Source organism: Eublepharis macularius, chromosome 2, assembly GCF_028583425.1.
Source record: "Eublepharis macularius isolate TG4126 chromosome 2, MPM_Emac_v1.0, whole genome shotgun sequence".
NCBI classification, from domain to species: Eukaryota; Metazoa; Chordata; class Lepidosauria; order Squamata; family Eublepharidae; genus Eublepharis; species Eublepharis macularius.
This window is the reverse complement of record NC_072791.1, coordinates 99,148,231-99,170,663: the sequence shown is the minus strand read 5'-3', so window position 1 is coordinate 99,170,663 and position 22,433 is coordinate 99,148,231. Positions and strand designations below refer to the sequence as shown.

The following is a 22,433-nucleotide window of genomic DNA, read 5'->3' as shown; positions in this document are numbered from 1 at the left end:
TATCTGCATAAATAATTTTTTTTAAAAACCAATGAGACTGCAAAAAGTCAGTCGATGAAGCCAGATTGATGGAACTGGAGTCCCTTTCTGCTAAGTGAGGAAACCAATTGATCAACCTGACAGAAAAAGACCACCAGAGCAAGACCCTCATTTAGTGAAAGGCACTCATAGGAGGAGGATAGGTTTGTCAACAACTGTTAAATATGATAGCTAAATTTAAGATTATATTAGAAAGCAAAGTATATTCCACTGATGTTCCATGACAATGGAGAAGAAGACCTGATCAGGGATCAGACTAGGGTTGCCAGGTCCCTTACTCTCCCCGTGGTGGTGGGGAACCTTGCACTTACTGGGGTGCTGTTGTTGTACACATGCAAAGTGCACACTCTTTCTCAATGGGCGAAATGACACCTCTTCTGGAAGTGGTGCCAATAGCAGGCATTCTCCCATGCTTTACAGGGGCTCATGCCCGCTGCCAGACGTGATGATGACACTTCTGGAAGTGTGTCATCACACCTGCTGTGAGTGCATCTGCTGTGCACTGGCTTTTCCCCCCTGCTGGCCAGGTGAGTGGCAGCGGGTGGCAGAGGCTAGGAGTGGGGGATCCCCCTGCCCCCACAAGGGGACCTGGCAGTCCTAGATCAGACTCAGAGGGCAGTATATCTGAGTAACAACTGCTAAGGATAGGCAACAGGGGAAGGCATCATTTTCATGCCCTGCTTGTGAACACCTGGAGGTATCTGGTTGGCCCACTGGTAACAATGTGCAGGATCAGAGGAACCTGCAGCAAGAAAATGTTCTTAGAGACATTCAGATGTTAAGTGCAGGATAAGAGAGAACTTCTAAGTCCAAAGATTCACATTCTTTAGAATTAAAGAAAGTAAACTTATGAATAGCTGAGACAGTATTATAATAACAATATTATAATAATTATTATAATAACAATATTGCTAGCTGACTTGATAGCAGAAATGGTTGGATACAAATCTCTTAAATAAACAAACATGAACCTATAATTCAATGGTATATTGAATCAGCCCATAATCTTTCACAATACTGTGACTAGCAGCAACCCCCAAGTAGAAAAAGGCTTTTCTCCCCACTTGGTAAAAAAATGTTAACATTATTTGGTGTTTCTTCCTTTTACTAACCAAAATCTTGAACAGGCCATGATCATAAACATACAAAATGAAGTAAGTTTCATTGTTTCTACAAACAAAAACAGAAGTTTTTGGAATTTCTATGTAAACTTCTTAGTAAGTTTTGCAACCATAACAATAAGGCAAATTACTTTTCTCATAATGAACAGAGGTGGAGGAATTAATTGCAAATTATAATACTGTCCGTACCAGCAGCTATCTACACAAATGAGAACTACAAAAAGTTAAATATGAGTCAGCAGTAGGGATCCCAGGTCTCCTGGTGGGGCAGGAGATCCCTAGGGTTCTAAGGTGCCCACCAGTGGCAGGCAAATTCCTGGCGATTTGCCCCCTTGTCCACCGATCTGCCAGAGATCAGCGGGAGGTGGCAAGCCTCCTGGAGATTGCCTCACCAGTGGGCACTGCGGAAACTAGGGTTCCCACTGGTGTGTAAACTCCCAGAGACATGCTTCCTCATCTGTCGATTGCCCAGCGATTGGCGGGAGGTGGCAAGCTCCCAGAGCTTACACGCCACTGGTATGAAGCCCTATGGATTTCCTGAGCCCACCTTCCATCCCCCACAGGCTTTCTTGGTGCACTCCTGGGGCAATGTGATGGCATCGCTCCTGGGAGTGACGTCAGCGCACCGCCCCGGGAACACTCCTGCACTTCGCAGCAGGCTCAAAGTTATCCAAAAAGGTGAGTGCTGCCCCCCTCCCATCCTGTAGGGAGGGTAAGGAGGCCTGCCAACCCCAGTCTGCAGTGATAGCTAGCTAGGCCTCATTTCATGTATTTGATGGTTGATGCTTTGAAAATGTATAATACACTAGCAATTTTTGTGTTGACTCCAGAGTATACCCATATGAAATGAGTATTGGGGTTATCAGAATGTGGTAGCTTAGCTCTGTGATAAACCCAGCCTTGCTCTGGATCCTACCTTCTGTCCTCTGCCCCAGCAAGCTCCATTTCTTGCAACTATTTGTGTTTTTTACTACCTTCTTCCTATTGCTCCCTCTACTGGATCAGAACAGAAACAAGACAGAGGTCTCTTGCTTGAGTCTTAATGAAGGGCTACAGTTTTCTCTAGCAAGCATGATCTATTTCTAACTACCTACAGTATCAGTTTAGGGTATGATTACCAACTTCCAGGTGGGATATGGAGATCTCCCAGAATACCAACTTATCTCCAGATCACAGAGATAAATTCCCCTAGAGAAAATGTATGTTTTGGGAGGTGGACTGTATGGCATTATACCCTGCTGAACTCCCTCCCCAAATTTCTCCTTCTCCAGGTTCCATCCCCAAATCTCTGAGTAGGGATGCCAAGTGTCCAGTATTCACCCAGACAGTCTGGTGGCACCACACAAACGGAATATAGCTGCCTGCATCCATTTTGGAAACAGTAAAGTCAGAAATTGTGTGGTAAAGCTACCAATATTCCGTGAGTGGGGCGCTATTTTTAGACATGGGGAAACGGCCATTAACTTTTTAAAATCCTGTATTTCCTCTAAAGAGCGCACACCTTTTCCTTCTCCTATTTTATCCATACAAGAATTCTCTGAGATAAATTACAATGAGAAAAGATTGCAGGCCAATAGTAACCTTCATGGTAGAGTATGATCTCCCAGGTCCTAGTCCACCATGCTAATCACTATAATATATTGGTTCAGTGAAGGAAATACACATCAATTTTGCAAATAGTGGAGATTTACATATGTAGTTTGCATTCAAGGGCAATGTGATAAGACTATAAAACTTTGACGCTCCTGAAACTATTCATTGGATGTCATCATGGTTAAGTTATTTCAGCTATTTCCATAGACATTTTGAAACGTTGAAATGTGAAAATTGAAATCTCACCTACCAGGAAAGAAAAATTAGCATAACAGCCTTTCGTCTGTTGCACTAGTTTCCTACTTTCAAGGATTTTTATTAAACGTAGAAATGTGTTCAAAAATACTATTTACTAAGTGGTTTAGTTCATTCTGCCACACCAGGACACTATTCCTTCATTTGGTGCAGAATGTCCAGCCAGACATTAACATAATCAAGGTCTGTACCATCAAATATCTTTGTCATCACATGATTGGGTGCTTACCCATGGGCAAAACTCCTCTTTCAGTAGACGATCTATTATTTGCATAATAGGTATTTACTATTTATTGAGAGCAACTCAAGCAGACATCCTGCCGAGACTGAACATATTTCCTTGGAACAGCACCAGATTTCCGTGCTTTGTTTTTCTTTCTTTTTCTAGCCTTTCCCCTGCCTGCATCTGCTCTGCTGTTGGTAGTTAATACAGCATCAAATAAAGATGCTCCTGTCTGTGCTTTTATTGAAAGGAAGAAACTCTGTATATAATGACCCACAGGCAAGAGACTCTATTCATTGTCTTGCAAAATTACACCATTGATGCCATATCCCTCTATATCAATTCAAGGTGTTGCATAGCTATCAGAAAGAAGCGACACAGGCAGATATCTATTTTGTTCAGTATAAGTATTTTCCACCAGAACACCTATACAGATACCATCGTTTGTCCCTATATCTTCAACTTTATATTTCTGGAAAAAAGCCTTCATGGGTCAATAAACATATCCACAGAATTGCATTGATTCACATAATGTAAGTGATTTTTTTTTGCATTTCAGCTTTCTTATAAGATAAATATAGCCAAGCTGAATACAGCCAAAAGGGATAAGAATAATTAAAATATCAGTGGTGACATTTAAGCAATTACAACTACACGGCTGTCAACAGTATAATCCTAAGAAGAGGCACACCAAGGATTTTACACCTAGATGCACCTAGAGTTTTGCCACAGTTTTTGTAAATGTCCACCATGGCACTTACTAGAAGTGATATCACTGCACTGGCACATTTCCTCCTGCTGGCCTGAGATTCCAGCAGGCAATGGGCTGGGATGCTGGGAGGCCTTCTACTATACCTTCCCCAGTTAACCCTGTTAAGTCCCTTGACTTAAATGTATTTAGAAAGTTTAGTTTAGTTTATTTGGTGTTTAGCCCACCCTCCCCGCAAGCGGGCTCAGGAGCCAGGACAGGGTACAGCAGTCTTAAAAAGTTGTAAATCTGTTTAGGATTGCACGGCATATCTGCTTTCAGCAAGAGTATGTTGTGTGAGTGTAAAATTATGAGCTATGCTTGTATATTAAGAAAGATAAAGTCCCTTGATTACTATTTACCATGCATAAACTTGTGTGCATGCACAAAGAGTGTCCTCAGTTGGCAGATATATATATACACACTGGCACAGAGAAAAAAGAACTGTGAGCAAGCAGGGTCATGCATGTCACAAGCTGTACCTCTTGCATTTCATTGCCTTTTGAGCCCATTGTTTACATTTTGTTTCTCTGTGCCAATCCATTTGCCTCTGATGAAGTGGGCTCTAGTCCATCAAAGCTTTATGCTACAATAAATCTGCAAGCCTTTAGATGCCAGAAGACTCTCTTTTGTTTTTGCTCCAATAGACTAACAAGGCTTCACCTACTGGAATTTCACTTGCTTGCTTTGCTGCAATCTCAACTCACTGATAGTATATCCTTCAAAGGATTGTTTCACCCTCCCTCCCTCCTAGACTCTACCTTTTTATCCAAACATTATATATAATTTTTAATGTCTTCACATTCAGATTCAAATTTTAAAGTCTGAACTTACAAATGCTTTGATATGTTTTGATATTTAAAAAAACTCTTTTATGATGAAGGTGCCATGTGCCACTAACAACTCATAATTTTAATATTCATATAAGAACAGGAAACAAAAATCATTTACAGTAATCTCTAATGGCAAGTAAGAATGGCAATGTAGTGAAAATTTAGTCTTGACAACAATAACTCAAGCCCCTAGAAAGACACAGGCAAAAGAGAATGCATGTGCTGAATACAAAACCAGCTCATCACTTCTGTCTCTCTACCTGATAATTTTATTATCATTAGGAATGATGAAGTATGAAGGATAATTTCATTAAGAAAATAAAAACAGATCCTCAATGCAGAAGAAACTGAAGGGTAACAATGACCTTTCCCATCAGAACTGCAGGAATAAAAATGTGTTGAACTAAATTGTTTTGCATTTAAACTTTTACTCAGATATTACTGAAGTGCCAGGATTCCAGTGTACCTTTCAAGTCATTCATTGACTATTCATGTTCTGATAAGCATCAGCAATCTGATGATTTCCAGGTCAGTAGGCCTTAGTACCTCAGTACACGTACATCAGTCACATGAGAAGTTATCCCCCTTGAAAAAACAAAAGCACAGTTGCTTCACTGGCAGCTTCCAATCAGGAAGTCCAAGATTCGCCAAGCCAACCATATCAACTGAGATGCCCTACTAGTTCTGACCAATTTGAAGCTATGTTGATACTGCAGCACAGATGCAGTATCACGCTGAGGTAGGAATGCCAGGTCCTCTTACCTCCAAAGCAGAGGATGGGGGTGTCTGGCAGGGACTTGATTTTGAGCCCAATTCTGAGCCCGGAAGCCCCAATGACATTGCTTCTCTTTGAAAACCAGAATAATGGGGTCTCAGCAGGGGCAAAATTAGCCACAAATATAGCATTTTTTCTATGCTTTGGGCTGATTTGGCCCCTGCTGCGACCCCATCACTTCCGGCTGAAAACCGGAAGTGCATCATTGGGGCCTCCAGAGACTGCATGTGCCATTTCATATGTGCTCTGGTGGCTCAAGGTATGCCTCCCCCCTCCCTTTTCCTTGCTGGCAAGGTGAACATGGCCAGGGGGCAAAAGGTGGGGAGGACTGCCCACTCCCACCAGGGGTCTGGCACCCTATGGCGAGGCAACCCACATATGCAGCCCAATCCTATATATATTAACTCAGAATATAAAATCATCAAAAGAGGCCTGCTAGGTCAAATGAAAGATATGCCTAGTCTGTTTTGGCCCCCATAGCTGCCAATCAAATGCCAATCAAATGCCACTAGCAACCCCATAAGCAGTGCAACAAGCTATAGACTTCTGCTGCTTTTTCGCAGCATCTCATATTCAATTATATACTTCTTCTGCACATGACCATTTCATTTAGCCATCATGACTAATAGCCATTGATAATACTATCCTGCATAGGGATGCCAGACCCCTGGTGGGAATCCTCTCCCCCACACTTGCTCACTTGGCCAGTGGGAGTGGGCGAGAGGGGAAAAGCAGTGTGCATGCTCCAGAAGCCCCGATGATGCTCTTCGGGTTAAATATCAGAAGCTGCAGGGGCTCAGCGGTGCCAAATCAGTAGCAAACAAGTTTGGGCCAGCTGAGACCCCATAGCTTCCAGTTTTCAGCCAGAAGTGACATCATCTAGGCCTCCAGAGCGTATGAGGAAGGTGGATCAGGAGTCGGACCCCTGCCTGCCTACTGACCCCACCTCCCACTTTTCATGTAAGTGGGGCTGGCAACCATAATCCTGCATGTATTTGTCTAATCAGCTTCTTAATCTGCTAAAGTTAGCAGACACACAGCCATACCTCATGGCAGTAAATTCCTTAAGTTAATTGTGTGTTATGTGAAAAAGTAGGGAGCCCCGTGGTGCAGTACTGCAGCCCAAGCTCTGCTCACAACCTGCGTTCAATCCTGGCAGAAGCCAGGTTCAGGTAGCCAGCTCAAGGTTGACTCAGCCTTCCATCCTTCCGAGGTCGGTAAAATGAGTACCCGGTTTACTGGGGGTAAAGTATAGATGACTGGGGAAGGCAATGGCAAACCACCCCGTAACAGAAATCTGCCAAGAAAATGTTGTGATTCAATGTCCCCCCGTGGCTCAGTTATGACTTGGTGCTTGCACAGGGGACTACCTTTACCTATGTGAAAAAGTACTTCTTTTTTGTCTGTCTTTAACATACTGCCCATCAATTTCATTGGGAGCCCCCAATGAAAGATCACCAGAGAAAGATTATCGTTCTCTGCTTTCTCCACATTAACATTACTCCACATTTCCTGGGAGAAAGATCAATTTAATAAATCTAAGTAGGATTCTTAGTAGACCTGCTTAGGATTAGAGATGGGCACGATCCGAATTACGATCCAAAAAAACCCACGATAATGGTGATCACGCGATCGTGACTCAGCAGATCGTGATCAGCCACGGCCAACGATCCAGCGATTGGGAGGGGGGGCTGGATCGGGGATGGATTGTGCTCGGATCGGGAAGCCAGACACTCAGGCGCCAGTAATCTATTCCCGGGGCAACGGAGCCAGGGGAATGCCTGAGCTGTGTTTCTCCTCCTTCTGTCGCCCTGGAAACCCGAATGGAAGCCCAGCTTTCCTTGATCAGCAGGGCTTCCTTCCAACCACGGAGCAGCAAAGCAGTCACCAGTTGGGAGAAGACACCCAGGGGAGGGAGGGGGAAAGGGGTGTTCTGTAGCCATGGGCACTCTAATCTCATCCCTGCAAACCCTGATAGGCAGCTCTGACGACCAAACACAAACACAGATGCCGCCGACATCACCCACCATTCTTTTCTCACCAGCGCGCTCCCTTTTGGCCTGGCGGGCGGGCACATGGGAGGTGCCGCTGGCGAGCAGCCAGACCCCCTGCCCCCTGAGGGGAGGTGGCTCGTCGCCGTCTCCCCGTGCCCGGCGCCAACACTCACCTTCCCACATAGCTGGGAATAGCAGCGCGACCCGCTTTGGCCTCCACAATCCACGATCCACGGATCGGGAATGGGAGATGATCGGTGTGGATCGTTTAGTCGGGATCGTCACTGGCACCGTTCCACGATCAGCTGGATTGGCAATTTTTTTGGGATCGTGCCCATCTCTACTTAGGATTGCTCTCTGGGTCTATATAAGACTGCACATTTAACTTCTCCCTGCCACTGAAGTACAGCAGATTCAGTCAAGAGAATTTGCATTCCATAATGGCAGCAAGTAGTAGAATTCAAATTGAGGTGAATTGTTCCTCATGAAATAGTACACATATATTGCAATGCAAATGCCTTAACATTTACTCTGACAGCCACATCAAATTTCTAAGATAGATGAAAACTCCAAGCATGTGAAATCAGCTATCGCACTTTGGAAACTGAACAGAGAAACTTAACAATATGTAAATTCAAAGCTCAGAAGTTCTTGAAGCAGATCAGTCTAGACACTGAGACACTGTTGACATTGTTGCTATTACATGTGAAAAGCCAAATAGCAGGGTCTGCTCTGTGTCAGAACACACTTTATGTTCTCCAGTTTGTCATACAAAACGCAAAGGACCCACCAACCTTGCTTACTGCTGGAAAGCAAATCCAATTCCCCACTTGCCCTGAGAGTTTTATATTATTGAACGTAAGCAAAAAAGAAAAAAAAACTTGGTTTAGAAATAGGCAAAAGCATCAGATATGTTTATCTGGGCTTTGAATTTGCACACACAGCACAAGTGATTTCATGATTATTTTAAGGAAATGCAAATGGATTTATTTTAATGATGCACTGTGTGCAATTGGTTCAGATTCCAAAAGCCACTGAGGAGATACTCTGACTCCAGTTTGCAGAAATTGCACAGGAAATGAAAGGAGCTGGTTTTCTGCTTCCTTTCCACTTCCACTCACTGGGGCCTCCAGAGAGTGCGTGTGCCATTTCCTCATATGCTCTGGTGGCTCAAGGCATGCCTCCCCCCTCCTTTTTCCTTGCTGGCAAGGTGAATGTGGCCAGGGGGCAAAAGGTGGGGAGGACTGCTCATTCCCACCAGGGGTCTGGCACCATATGACGAGGCAACCCAGATATTCAGCCCAATCATATATATATTAACTCAGAATATAAAATCATCAAAAGAGGCCTGCTAGGTCAAATGAAAGATATGCCTAGTCTATTTGGCTCCCAGTGTAGTATGGATAGCCAGTGTGGGGAGAGAAAAAGAAGCAACCCTCCAACTCAAAAAGCCTTTCCTTTACTTGATGAGAAAAAATATTATGTGCCATCCTGCAATTCTAGCATGTATCAAACTCAGCCTTGCGTACCTGAATACTCAGGTGGAAACTGGAAGTCTACTGTGAACAGCCAATGTCTCTGTACGTCCCTCAGTCAAAAAAGTTCCTACTAGCACAGTGTACCTCCCGGCCAGGCCCAGCCCTGACCTTTGGTTCCTGGGGATCAGCAGACCTTCATAAGCCCTCATGGGGGCAAACTGAGGACCTTCAGTGGGAGGATGAAATCAGTGGAAATCACCCCACTCCTCTGATAACACAAGTGCCTTTCCATTGTTGGAAACAAGCAATAGGGAGAAAGTTGATATTTTATGTAATAGAAGGCATTACTATGATTTTTAAATGGAATCTATAAAAAGTGTCTTCTATTGTTATTGCTTGAAATTGTAATTTGGTGATCTTTTTCTGGGATAAAAGAAATCAAATGTTCTAAAGGACCCTTTGTTGTTCTTCTAGCATCTGATGTTCAAGATAAACCTTATCTGTCAAGGTTGTGGAAGAATTATATACAGAAGAATATATACATACTTTGAAGTATAACTAGTGTCTTTCTTTAGGAACAGGGCTTCTCATCGAGCTTACTGATAAAAACCAAATCAGACCACATAGCTGAGGAGTAGGATTTGTTGGGGTTGAGCATTTAAGTGGTCCTTTGCTTTTTCTATTAGAGCAACTATAAATATTCATTCAGTACAGCGTGGGTGGCTAATTTTGGATATATGATCTGTTCCAAGAGCCTGGGTGTCAACAAATACTTGAAGACAAATGCCAGAAGAGTAACTATGTCAATCTGCAGCAGCAAAAAGTGTTCTGATACTTCAGAGGCTAACTAGCTTACTGTGGCATGATGCAGCTACTGAAACAGGCAGCGGCCTCACCTATATGGCCCTTTTAGCTCATGGGCACAACTCTTAGGAAACTAAGTACACCAGTCTCACTGAATTAAAACAAAACATAACTTGTCCTGGAGACATGACAGCATCCACGGGTCAAACCCATGGAAGCTGCAGCCATTTTAAAGAGATTTAAAAGTGCTGCAAAGGTGTGATATTGATCAAGGCTGCAGCATAACAGGCTGAGGTTGAACCCATGGACACCTTCAAGCCTAGTTTGGTGCTCAGTCTCCTGTCTTCAGACAGAAAGCAATTTAGGATTACTTGCAACCTAAGACTAGTAGACAGTCACCATCAAGCCTTTATCTTTTACCAATACAAAGAAATTTTTTACTTGATTTTGAAATCTCAAAAGGATACATAGGACAAGCTTTTTGGCATTCTGGCATATTTAATTAATTTTTTATTTAAAACAAAAAATAAAATGACTAAAAAATGCTGGTAAACCTATACCAAAGCTCCAATAAAATGTTAACAAATATCTAAAAATTAAGTCCATGTGCAATTGCCATTTATAAGCAGTATGTTCAAATGTTGATAAGTTTATAAGGTCCTCAACCCAACAAGTTGCAGGAAGTGGGCTTTTGTCTTTCCAGTGTTGTAGTGTAAGTCTTTTAGCTACTGTAAGAACATGGAGGGTCCATGTCTGTTGACCAGTGGTTAGTTCCAAGAGACAGGCAAATAATTTCTGGCATGAAGTATGCTTATATTTTATTTATTATCACACTTACTGTCTACTTTCACTGATTTTCACATGCAAGTAAAAGATCACTGGGTGGATATTGAGTGGGATGGACCCCATGCTAGAATAATAACTCAATTATCTCTTATAACAACTTGGGAGGTACTTTTGCTTTCATGTTAAGAGTCTCATGGACAGTCATATTATAGGTAAATTGGCTTCAGAACCTGGTTCTCTTTCAGCTGTATGGACTTACACTTTGAACATTCCTACCATGGCCCAATATACTTTTGTCATAGTAACAAAGAAACTACTCACATCTGATATCTGCTATCTACAGAGAATTTATGGGGTAGCCTTGAGACAAGCTAGTGTCTCCCATGTGCTTACTAACAAGGTCTCTGTAAGTTACTGAGATAATGCACGTAAAGCACTTTGAGCACTCAAAAGAATTATATAAATACTAAGCAAGCATCATTCTTATGACTGCTAGGCTGTCGTCACATGGGCATCTGTTCCGTTAAATTTCCAGCAAATAGCGTCCTCGTTGCTATCGGCACCATAATGTTTCCTTCCGTCACCTCACGCCTCTTTGCGCTTCCAGCTGTTCACACCTTAGCACTCTGTGCCGTTCTCTCAAATGGGTGCAGAAGCAACTCCTCCCCCTTTAAAAAAATTTTTTCCGTATAATTCTGCTATAACGAAATTTCATTATATAAACATGACAGTAGCCCAACCCTGAACGAGCCTGATAGGTTGCCCAGTTTTCCTGCCCATGGAGTGGCCAGAACATTGGTTGACCCTTTTATTTTCCAATTTTAAAATTCCATACATAGCCCTTTGTCTGCCAAAAAGGGCAGATAAAAGTATGCATTATATCGCTATTACATTATACCGTTATAAAAAAAAATTAAAAACGCAAACTTGAACATGACTAAAGACAGCCTTTTTCTCGAAGTATGGTTTTGGGTAAAAGGGAATAGGTCTCTTAGGGCAATTCAGTCGGTTTGAGTTATCTTCAGTAGTTTGCAATCTTTTATTGTGTAATGTCGCAATAGCGATATAGGGACCTTCGTTTAAAAAAAAAATTTGGTGCACTCGAGACGCACGTGAAATGGCTTCTAGGATTGAGAAGCGGAAAAGAATGATGGAGGGATGGGCCTATGGCATGGGAGGTGATAAACATCGATGCGGGGCATTCATACTGAGATGGATAATATCGTGAATATCAAGATCAAAGTAGAAGAGAGAAACTCGCATCAGTGTTGGAATAAGGTGGGGATTTGCCAGGAAATTGCTCCATTTTCGCGCTAAATTTATGCCCATGTGACGACGGCCCTAGTGTTGGCGGCATAGAAACCACACATACAAACAGTAAAACTCATGTGTGTGGCATATTACCAATGCAGCTTGTGACTACAGCTGAAGCTGAGTTTGAACCCAAGCTTCTGTGGGAAGTGAAATAGGAGCTAGTAGTTCAAGAAGTAGAATTTCAAAATAAAGCATGCAAAGTATACAAATATACCTTGTTTACAGTAATACCATGGCAGCAGGATTTCTGCCCTGCTTAATCAGAACAGCTTTAGTCACAATTATAATAAAAACTCTTATCTGGGACTACGTGCACTCCATGCTGCTGAATCAACATCAGTGATCTCGACTTCAAGGTCTGTATTGTCTTTTCCTCCTCCTTATTTGAGTTGTTACAAGTAGTAGATAATAACCCTCCTTCTTGTCTGCTTACATTCCAGCTGTAAGAACTGCAGAGAAATCTTTCCCTAAAATGTATGGGCTATCTGAGCAAGCACTTTGACAAACAGCTAATGTTTGCGTCTCTGGTAATATGACACAATTCCTATAAAATTGAAATGGATTTATAAGTGAAATAAATATCCTCTTACGGAATGTAAGAAAAACCACGTTAGCAACCTGGGTTTAACACAACATTCTGGTATTATGAATGGGTTCAGTACTGAAGGGAAAGCTTTGCATGCAAGAGGATTCTGATTCAGTTCCTGGCTTCTCAGCAAAATCATCAAAGGGCCAAACTCCATTTTGGATTTTACAGGAGTTCCCAACAGGGACTAGCAGCTATGCTACAGGCAACTCCGGCTTCGGAAGCAGGAGAGGAGAAGCACTGAAGCTGAAATGGCCTGGGGGGCTTTATTTGCCCAGTTATGAGGCTGCATATGCACTGAATGCTTGCACACGCAACCCCCTTATAGGGAAAATGATGCCTCCAGGCAGTTTCCTCTCAAAATGGGCCCACTCCCCCCATGCTAATGTCTCAGTCCAAACTGAGACCCTTCAGCACTTTTACATGAAGTTGTCACTGGGGTCTCACAGCTGTAGTATGGCTGCAAGTCCCTATGGCAAACTTGTGTGATGAGCAGTTTTTCCCTATTTAGGCAGTAGGAACCATTGCAAGTCAGACAAGATAATGGACATCAAGATGGACCCAGTGGTCTATTTCAGTTTCAGCAAACTTCATATATCCATAATTAGAAACAAATACTCTCTTCTTCATGCTGTCATTTTTTGTGGGAAGAAATCCCATTTTAAAAACATTTTCTCAGTGGCTAATTGCACTACTGAAGCAGTTAGTCACAGAAAACCACATCTAAAGGCTATCTGAATTAGATATATTCAATCCATAGGTCGGGAGGGACCTTGAGGTGGCTTGCATAGCTCCATCTGCTGGAATGCGCGAGCCCCTATATAACTACCTTTTTTTTTTACTCCTACCTTTAAGAATGGCCTACTGTTAGCATGTATGCACAGGGGGAAAGGTCACATTGTGCCTTTTACACATGTGCTGAGAAGAAAAACAGCAGGACAGGACCAACATGCATGGTCACTCAGAAGTCAAGAGAGTTCTTTCTAGCACAGGCAGGTTCACAGATTCTTTTGTGGCAAGAATGTAATATCGTATGTCTTCCTGCCACAGCCTTGCACCTCACAGGACCCATGCTGCCACTTGGGGTTAAAGGTGGGTCCTGGGTTTGGAAAGGTTAAAGGTCACTAGTTTAGATTATGAATTTTTCCCAGATAAATTTTAATGAGTATGTTTTAACAGGCACTGCTTAATAGCAGAAATATTAGAAAATCATTTGGGCACTCGCAAGGACAGAATTGCATCTCTTTGAAAGGAGACTAATATTCCTGTTAAAACTCAAAGAGACGCAGCAGTTTGGGGGCTCGTTCCAGCTCTCAATGCCAAAAGAACCTAGATGAAAGCTCAGCCTAATTGCAGAGCACAGCAGGAGGCTCTGCCATCTCCACCACCAGACCTGTGTGCTCCTTCTGCCAATCTTTTGACCCTGAAAAAGAGGTCGTATCCAACAGGTCCATTTTGTTCTTGATTCCTTATTAGAGGTTTTGTTTTGTTTATGATACATACAATTTAATATGTGTTTTTTTCCCTGAAAGATTTGCACATTTATTTATTTAACATATTTATTCCCAACTGCAATGACCTTTAGGGTAGCTGACAAAAATATAACAAAAACCATACAAACATTTCCATAAATTCTCCTTTTTCAAAAACCAAATATAAAACAATACCAACAGCAAGAACAAAAAAAATCCTACGAAGAGGCTTGGATAAGAAAATGACGTTGACAAGTCTGAGAACAGCCTTTTTGAGGATTGCCAACTGCTATGTAAAGCCTGGGTCAATTTATAATTCGACACCAGTTTAAAAGCAGACAGCCACACGTGAAGAAAATGTAAGTATCGGCTCTATGGAATCACTGAATTAGAGTATAGGTCATAGAAGGGGCAAAGTAAGGTTGATTTTATCCATGGTGGTGAATAGTGATTAATGCTCTATGTTTCTCTCTACTGCAGATAAGGGGTAGGATCCAGTGCAAAATTTCATGCCAAACTAATTTTTTTAAAAAGACTGTAGTAGCTGCTTGCACTAAATCAAGCATTATATCCCAACTTTGGTTTCTTTTTGAACAAGATGGTATGCAACTAATTTCCAGACACTCTAATATATAGGGAAGGTGGCATTTGGTGTTGCTCAAGAGCTCGTGCAAGCAAGAACGGTGTGAAGTCAGTCTATGTTTCCACTAATAAATAATAACATTCGATTTATATACTGCCCTTCAGGACAACTTAATGCCCACTCAGAGCAGTTTATAAAGTGTGTTATTATTATTCTCACAACAATCACCCTGTGAGGCAGGTTGGGCTGAGAGAACTTTGAAAGAGCTGTGACTGACCCAAGGTCACCCAGCTGGCTTCAAATGGAGTGGGGAATCAAACCCAGTTCTCCAGATTAGAGTCCTGATACAGTTAACCACTACACCACAGTTAACCACTACAGAAAACTTGCACATTGCTAGATCCAAGCCATTAAAAGGATCCATACTCTAACATACTAAACTCAAAGCCTCTTCCACAGGTATTATTGAGTTGGGGTCTTCTCAGCCCCACTGAAGGTGCCTTTAGAAGAGACAATAATATGGGATATTTATTAGTCGTTAATGGGAATTTAATGTTACATTCTTATGTTAAATCTAAAAACCATAGGACTGCTAGATTAACTGCCTGTCTTCAGATTAAAGTTTCATTCCAATCCACATCTGTTATTGTCAGGGCTCACTTTGAGGGGGAATGCACATGAACGCAGTTCCGGTAGTTCCCCAAAGAGGTCACATGTCAGGTAGCCCCGCCCACCTGACTCTTGGCCATTTTGGGTCTGTTTTGGCCTGGATTGGGGCCAAAACGACCCAGATTGGGCCTCTGACAGGTGGTGGATCGCTCTCCCGCTCATCAGCGGCCCGATCCTGACCATTTTGGGCCCCTTTTCAGCCATTTTCAGCCATTTTTTGCCATTTTGGGCCCAATTTCGGCCCTGAATGGCCAGGATTGGGTCCAAACAGCCAGGATAGGTGATGTCAGGGAGTGTGGCATATGCAAATCAGTCATGCTAATGACACACTTCCGATGATGGCAAGGGGCATTGTATATGCTAATGAGTTATGCTAATGAGTTCCTGCCGCTCTTTTTCTACAAAATGACCCCTGGTTATTGTTCATAGTTTCTGAGCCCAGGAAGATTACATTTTGAACCTAAGTGCTTTGGTTTGGCTCTTATTACCAAGTATTTGAACAATTAAAATAAATGTTCAGTTCTTTTCTTACAGGCTGAGTCCTATGGTGCCTACAATGGAATGCAAAATGTAAATAGGCAGGTACAGGCTTACCTGTCAGCATCCCCCAGACCCAGTGAGGTGTTGCGTTGCAGAGTTTCCCGTACAACAGCCATTCCATCAGGAAGTCTATTTAATCTTCGAGTGTAAAGCCCCAGCCCACCATCAGTCATGTACCTTAAAAATACCAGAAAAGCAAGATTACAAAAACAATACACAAGCAGAAACAACTAACTCCTGATATGACATCTACATGTAATGAATAATACAAATGTTTAACATGGATTAAAATTACATGATACAGGGTTAAAATTCACCAGTGTCACAGTTTTCAGATATTTTCTGCATTGGCTATATATTTCAATTCAATGTTTTTAAATTGGTATCTTAGAAATATAGAAATATGCTCCATCAAGGAATGGGCTGGTAAAATTTTGCTTGATGTATGGGCTTCTAACTTATCCTCAAAATTAAAAAGGCACAGAGTATGCTTTCATCCTTCTATAATGGCAAGTGTTGTATGAAGCATGGATTGGCTGAATATCAGTTGAAAACCCATTTCCACTGATGTCATTTGGCACCCCCTTTTGTTTAGAGCAGATATTCCTAGAAATGGTTATGTTTTTTAAAAAATCTCTATATATTTTTGGAACAACTTTAAAATGATTTTATCCTTGGCTTATTTACTCTTGCTTTCATTTATTTATTTACTTCATTTATTGTCTGCCTTTCCTATTGAGACTCAAAGTGAATTTACAGAGCTATAAGAGGAATGCGACAAAGACCAGTATAATACATAAATACACAATGCAATACAATTGGATTGTATAAAGAACAAGATGAAGAACAAATAAAAACAGAATCATCTTGGCAGGGATGCCAAGCGTGGGCCAAATTTGCTCCATCAAGTTATTTTTCTGGTTTCCAGAAGCTGACCTATCCCATTTCAGTCAAGGTGCAGTGAACATTTTGCTCACAGATTGGAACATAAGCTTGTTTTTAAGTTGTAGGGAGGGGGAGAGAGAGATCTTCTCCCTTGATGTTGCGTGTCTCTTTTGGACTTTGTATGCCATGCCCAGCTGATAGCTATTCAAAGAAGCAATGAGACACCCTGTGTGTTTCATACATTTTATTACACTGCTGCTTCATCAGACTTCCAAAAGTCATACAACTATAGCTGAACGGCTATACTGAGATAATCTTCTGGAAAGCATTTTAATTCTTTGTCCAACCTAATGTTTCCCAAGTGCATGTACTTCATAACCATGAATCTCTTCTTGCTCAGTGGTACTGACTTCATTGTAGAGCATGATCAGCCACAAGGGAGTTGGTCTGTGCAAAAATACAATTTGGCTCTGAAACTACTGTTTGACATATTGAAGAGCTCCTGAGAATACAGAACTAGGCTGTTCTTAGGATAGGGTTGCCAGCTTCAAGTTGGGAAATTCCTGGAGATCTGGGGGGTGAAACCTGGAGAAACCTGGAGTTTGGGGAGGTAAAGGACCTTAGCATGGCATAATTCTATACAGTCCACCCCAAAGTAGCCATTTTCTCCAGGGCCGATTCCAGATGGCCCTCTGCATGCCGAAATGTCGTGCGTCGTCACGCAGAAAACGCGAAATATTGCATTTTCTCGTGCGACGACGACGTTGCGCAAAACTCGAGCAAGAAAACACGATATTTCGCGTTTTCCGCGCGACAACGCGCGACGTTTCGGCATGCAGAGGGCCGTCTGGAATCGGCCCAGGTGAACTGATCTCTGTGGCCTGGAGACCAGTTGTAATTCCGGGAGATCTCCAGCCACTACCTGGAGGCTGGTAACCCTATCTTAGGACCTGCAACACCAGACAGCCACTGAACAGCAAGATGCTAAGCCTTGTCAGAACTGGGGATTAACGCTAACCTTCAAGAAGAAAAGTGTTCTCAAAAACATTCTTCAAAGAGCCACAATTTAATCTTTTGGTTGGAGATAGCAGTTTATTGTAAATCCCAAAGAATAAGAGAGAACAGAGATAAAATGAAGCCTTTCACTGGCAAAGGTACACATATTTAAGTCTTCCAATTATTGTTTTGCACTAAGCAGTGCAACTCTGTGAACCAAACAATCATAGACACAGTAAATAAACTGACATAGAACAATAGTTATGTGACTAAGGTTGCCACTGAATTCTGTAAATATCTGGAATTTGGTGGTTGATTGCAAAATTAAGGGAAAAATTCATGAAAAAATTACAGATTAAACGTGACATGGCATGAAGGGGCAGGGTACAGCCTGTGCTAGGCTTCAATAGACTTGGACTGAAACCTGTTGCACTGGACATTGACAATCATCAACCACCACCAGAGTATCTGACCCTGCTTCTGCTGTCACTCAAGGAAGAGGGAAGGCTTGTTCTACTCAACTTGGCCAAAACAGCATATCCAAACAGCAATTGATTTGTGTCCAAAACTAAGGCTATGCCTAGGAATGGAAATGTATTGTTGGATTCCAAATAGTGTGTTGAACATAATGATATAAGACCACAAGTTCCAGTGTGGTATAGTGGCTAGAGCACTGGACTAGGATCTAGGAGAACTAAGTTTAAATCCCCATTCTCTCTCAGCCTAGCCTACTGCATAAGGTTGTTACAAGGACAAAATGGAAGAAGAGGAAAAAGATGCACAAGCCACTTCAGGAAGAAAATCAGGGTATAAATATTTAAATAAATAAATGATCTTGCAAATTCAGTCTCTAATCTTTCTTATTTTGTTAAAGGTAACAACAGCCATCTTCAACCTTTTAGTTCCATAGCGATCTACAGAATCATATCATGAGTTTAAGCACACTTGCCTGAAATACTATTTTTATTCTGTTATTGAAATAACCTCTGAATTACTTTCTTCCCATTGAGTATCATTTGCTAGTATATTCAATGTTAATGAATAAATGATTATCTCATACATAAAGAAGTACAGAGGAATGGGAGAGTGGCAGTATTTAAAAAGTAAATAGACAGAAAGATCATCCACCCATAGCCCTCCTCTACTCTCATTTGGAGAGCAAAGTTACACCTGAAAAAGATCATGACTCCCTTTCCCAAACAACTTGAGAAGCTTGACATTCTTTACCTCCTTAATGGACAGAACAACCTCGTCAGGTCAGCCATTCTTATTCCCACTTAGAAAACTGAAGCTGAGAGAGAGGCTTGTCCATGGCTAACTGAAAATTAGCTACCTGAAATTTCTTGGCTGTCCTTAGATTTCATCACAGTTCTCGTAATTCCATATTCAACACTGCATTCACTGACCATAGCCCTGATCACAAATTTCTGCTATACAAACCATAGCAACTCTCAAGAAATTATTTATCTGACAATTAAGTATTCATACTTCATATCTGCCCAATCCACTCATTCAGTCAATCCGTTTTGGCCAGAAGGGTTTGGCCTGATTGACACATGCAAGGGAATGGAGTGGTAGAACAAATTGTACCATGTCAGTCTACACATTCTGGAATATTTTTATGTAAAACATTTTTATGCTGCCTTTATATAAACATATCAACACACAACACCAAAACAATGGAGAAGAGCAGTAACCGTTACTGGAAGTTTGCCAAACAAAACAGAAAAGTCTTCACCTGCTGGCAGAAGACAATGATAGACTAATCTCCCTGGGAAGTTCCAAAGTTTTGGTGCCATGATCAAGAAGGCCTTTTCTTGGGTTGCCACCCATCTAGTCTCGGATGGTGGAGGCACCCAAAGCTGGGCCTCCAAAGATGACCAGAGAGGACAAGAAGGTGGTCCTTATCTTAACATTCAAAATGTTTCTTTATGTTAAAAACTGTCTGCAAATATAAAACCAGCGCAGCAAGCAAAGTGAAGTGGTAAAAGCTTTTTCCCTGCCATGATAGGTTTTTTTACTTGCAAGGAACTTTTTATGCACAGAAGCTGGAATCAATCATCTGCTGTCTGAAGTAGTACTATCCATCCTGCCTCTTTAGTTTTCTACAGTCTCATTCCTCTCCATGTGTAGGTCAGACTTCAGACAGGAAGATTAGAGTGTCGGGAACCCAGGTCCTCCTAATCCCGACTCAACTTTGAAGCTCACTGGAGTGCTGTGGCCAAGTCATGTTCCCACAAAGCCTTACGTAGCTCACCTCTCAAAAATGTTAATCGGAAAAGGCTATAGTAGATTTTCCAGGATAACATTTTGGATGGAGAGACATGTAATAGAGTGACTTCAAAGGTTCAGAGTATTAACAAATTTTCACTTATAAATGTGAATATATGTTGGTGACATATACTCATGTTCATAAATGCATATTCTCACCCACACGTCTATCATCATTCAGGTGAGTAATTAGATGAGCTAATATAAACAAGGTGCCATGTTAACAGTGTAGTCCAATGCAGTATTACTCCAGTCTATGTCCACTGAAATCAGTGAGCTTAGACTGGAGTAACTCTGTATAGGTCTGAAGTATAGACTCTTGTACGTCTGTTCAAGTCAACAATATACTATACTGCTTAGGACTGCACTGAACAGAGTGATGGTTTTTGACAGAGTACTTCCTCTTAAAAACAAAGTAAAACAAATTAAATATGCAGCTATGACACATTTCAGTTACTTTTTTAAAAAAAATACCACATTGCAGCTTTTTTAAAAAAATGCCACAGTACATGATATTATTTAGCTTATTTTAAAATAGCAAATTATTAATATCATCCTTTATTTTTATATACTAAAGAGTTCATAGTAAACCAGTTATTCTGAGAGCAATCCATGTTTTCTTTAACTTTTTAAATTGCAAAGAGAGCGAAAACTAAATAAAAAAAATAAAAACCTCATACACACCCAAGTGTCCAGAATCACTGACCTTATTCTTTCATCTAAACTGTAGACAAAATGTATAAACCTATAAGCACAGGTATTTTAATCCTCTTGATAGTTTTCAAATTCAGTATGGATAGAATATCACACTGATCCCCCAAAGCCTGTACTTCTTCCCCATCTACTAGCTTCTACATCATTTCACAACTTAATCCAACTGAGCAACAAATAAATAAAAGAAAAAATAATTAACTGGACAGCTTTAATAAAAGTTCAATAAAATAGCATACTTTACTTAGCTGTGAACAGAAAAGATACTCTCTTTCCAATCTTCTGTTGCAGTTCTAAACAGACTGAAAATGCCCTTCAGCGTTACAAAGTTCATTGCCATTCACTGACTTTTCTTCCTGAGAATCATCTTTGCCGAGAACAGACAAAGCCTTCCCATCACACGGGCAATCCAAACATTATTACTCTTAAATTGATAATCTGCCAATGACTGAGAAAAAACAACTCTTAGACCAGAGAAACACTAAGCTCATTTCAGACTTTCTGAATTGCTTCAGTTACACTGTCAGCAGAAACAGATAAAACCTGACTGAGAAGGCTGACTTAATTATTAAACTTCACATGCAACAGGAAGGAAAGGGAAAAGTGCAATGGATGTAAGTTAGCTTTGTAAGTCTCTACTGGGATCAAGAACAATAGCCAATTGCCCCTTGGGGGTTTCACAAAGAGGTTGCTAAGCTAGTTAAAACTAGGGACAGGGCTATTCTCAGTTCTTCTTTGTCTGCGGGGACAAGACACAATACTTTTCTCTCAACTGCATAAACAAGGAGTCTAGTTTCAATTGCACTGCTAGAAGCAAGTTTGACTCAAGTCTTTCTTTGTAACAGTTGTTTGTGAGGAGTTTACAAAAACCACCCTTAAAGTGGAAGGCAAAAATGCAGCAATTATGTAAGAACATGCGAGGATTTAAGGGTATATAATTTATATTGGTGGTAAATGTAAATCAGGTTGATATTTTAGAATATGGAAATTGAGTAGGTTTCAAATCCTGACTTTGTAGGAAGCCCACATATACGATTACAACAAATGTTTAATAAGGAGCACTTGCCTATCCCATCTCTTTGATATATGTATTGTCTCCATACCTTATACGTTATATGTTTGTTGTCTCCATACTTTACATTTTTTAGATGGAAACTTTTTTTAAAAATCAGGTATACACTTAATAGGTAAAGCACACCCTAATCACAATTAAGCATGTTTAAGACTCATTGATTTCAATGGAATATCTAAGCATATGCTTAAACCAGAAAGGGGAGGGGCATATGGCATTGGAGTTGGGCTGAAAGATTACTGCTGAAAACTACAGAGAAAAGCAAGGCAACGTGTGGGAACAGTAAGGTTGGATAGCTCCCCTTGTCTTCATGCTCATTTTTGTTAAAAAAAACAGACCACCACTAGATATTAGATGTGAACTGGTGGACATGGGTAGAAATACATATGGATTCCGTCCCCCGCCCCCATGTCCAATATGGTTCTAAATCATTGAAATCAATGGGTCTTTGTGCTTCATTTTGGTTTAATCATGCTTGTAATGAATGAGGGTTGTCTTAGCTAGTCAGAACCAGTTTATACATAACAGGGAAAGCAGAGGGACAGCTGAATCGCATATACAAGTAATGTATTTTCCTGCCAGAACTACATAGATGGTAAACTAATTGGAAGAAAATGGAATGCCTCTGTCCTGCACCATTTTTCCAAAGGATGCACAGAGCAGCTATTTGCCCCACTGGGCCATC

General features: G+C 41.3%; 1 protein-coding gene across 1 annotated transcript in view; it reads right to left on the bottom strand.

Moving 5' to 3' along the window:
- Positions 1-22,433, bottom strand: part of NAV2 (neuron navigator 2) — a 377,156-nt gene that overhangs the window by 129,532 nt on the left and 225,191 nt on the right. The window contains exon 12 of the mRNA XM_054972286.1: positions 15,868-15,990. Within this exon, the coding sequence (XP_054828261.1) occupies positions 15,868-15,990 (123 nt within the window). The remainder of the gene's footprint in view (positions 1-15,867; positions 15,991-22,433) is intronic.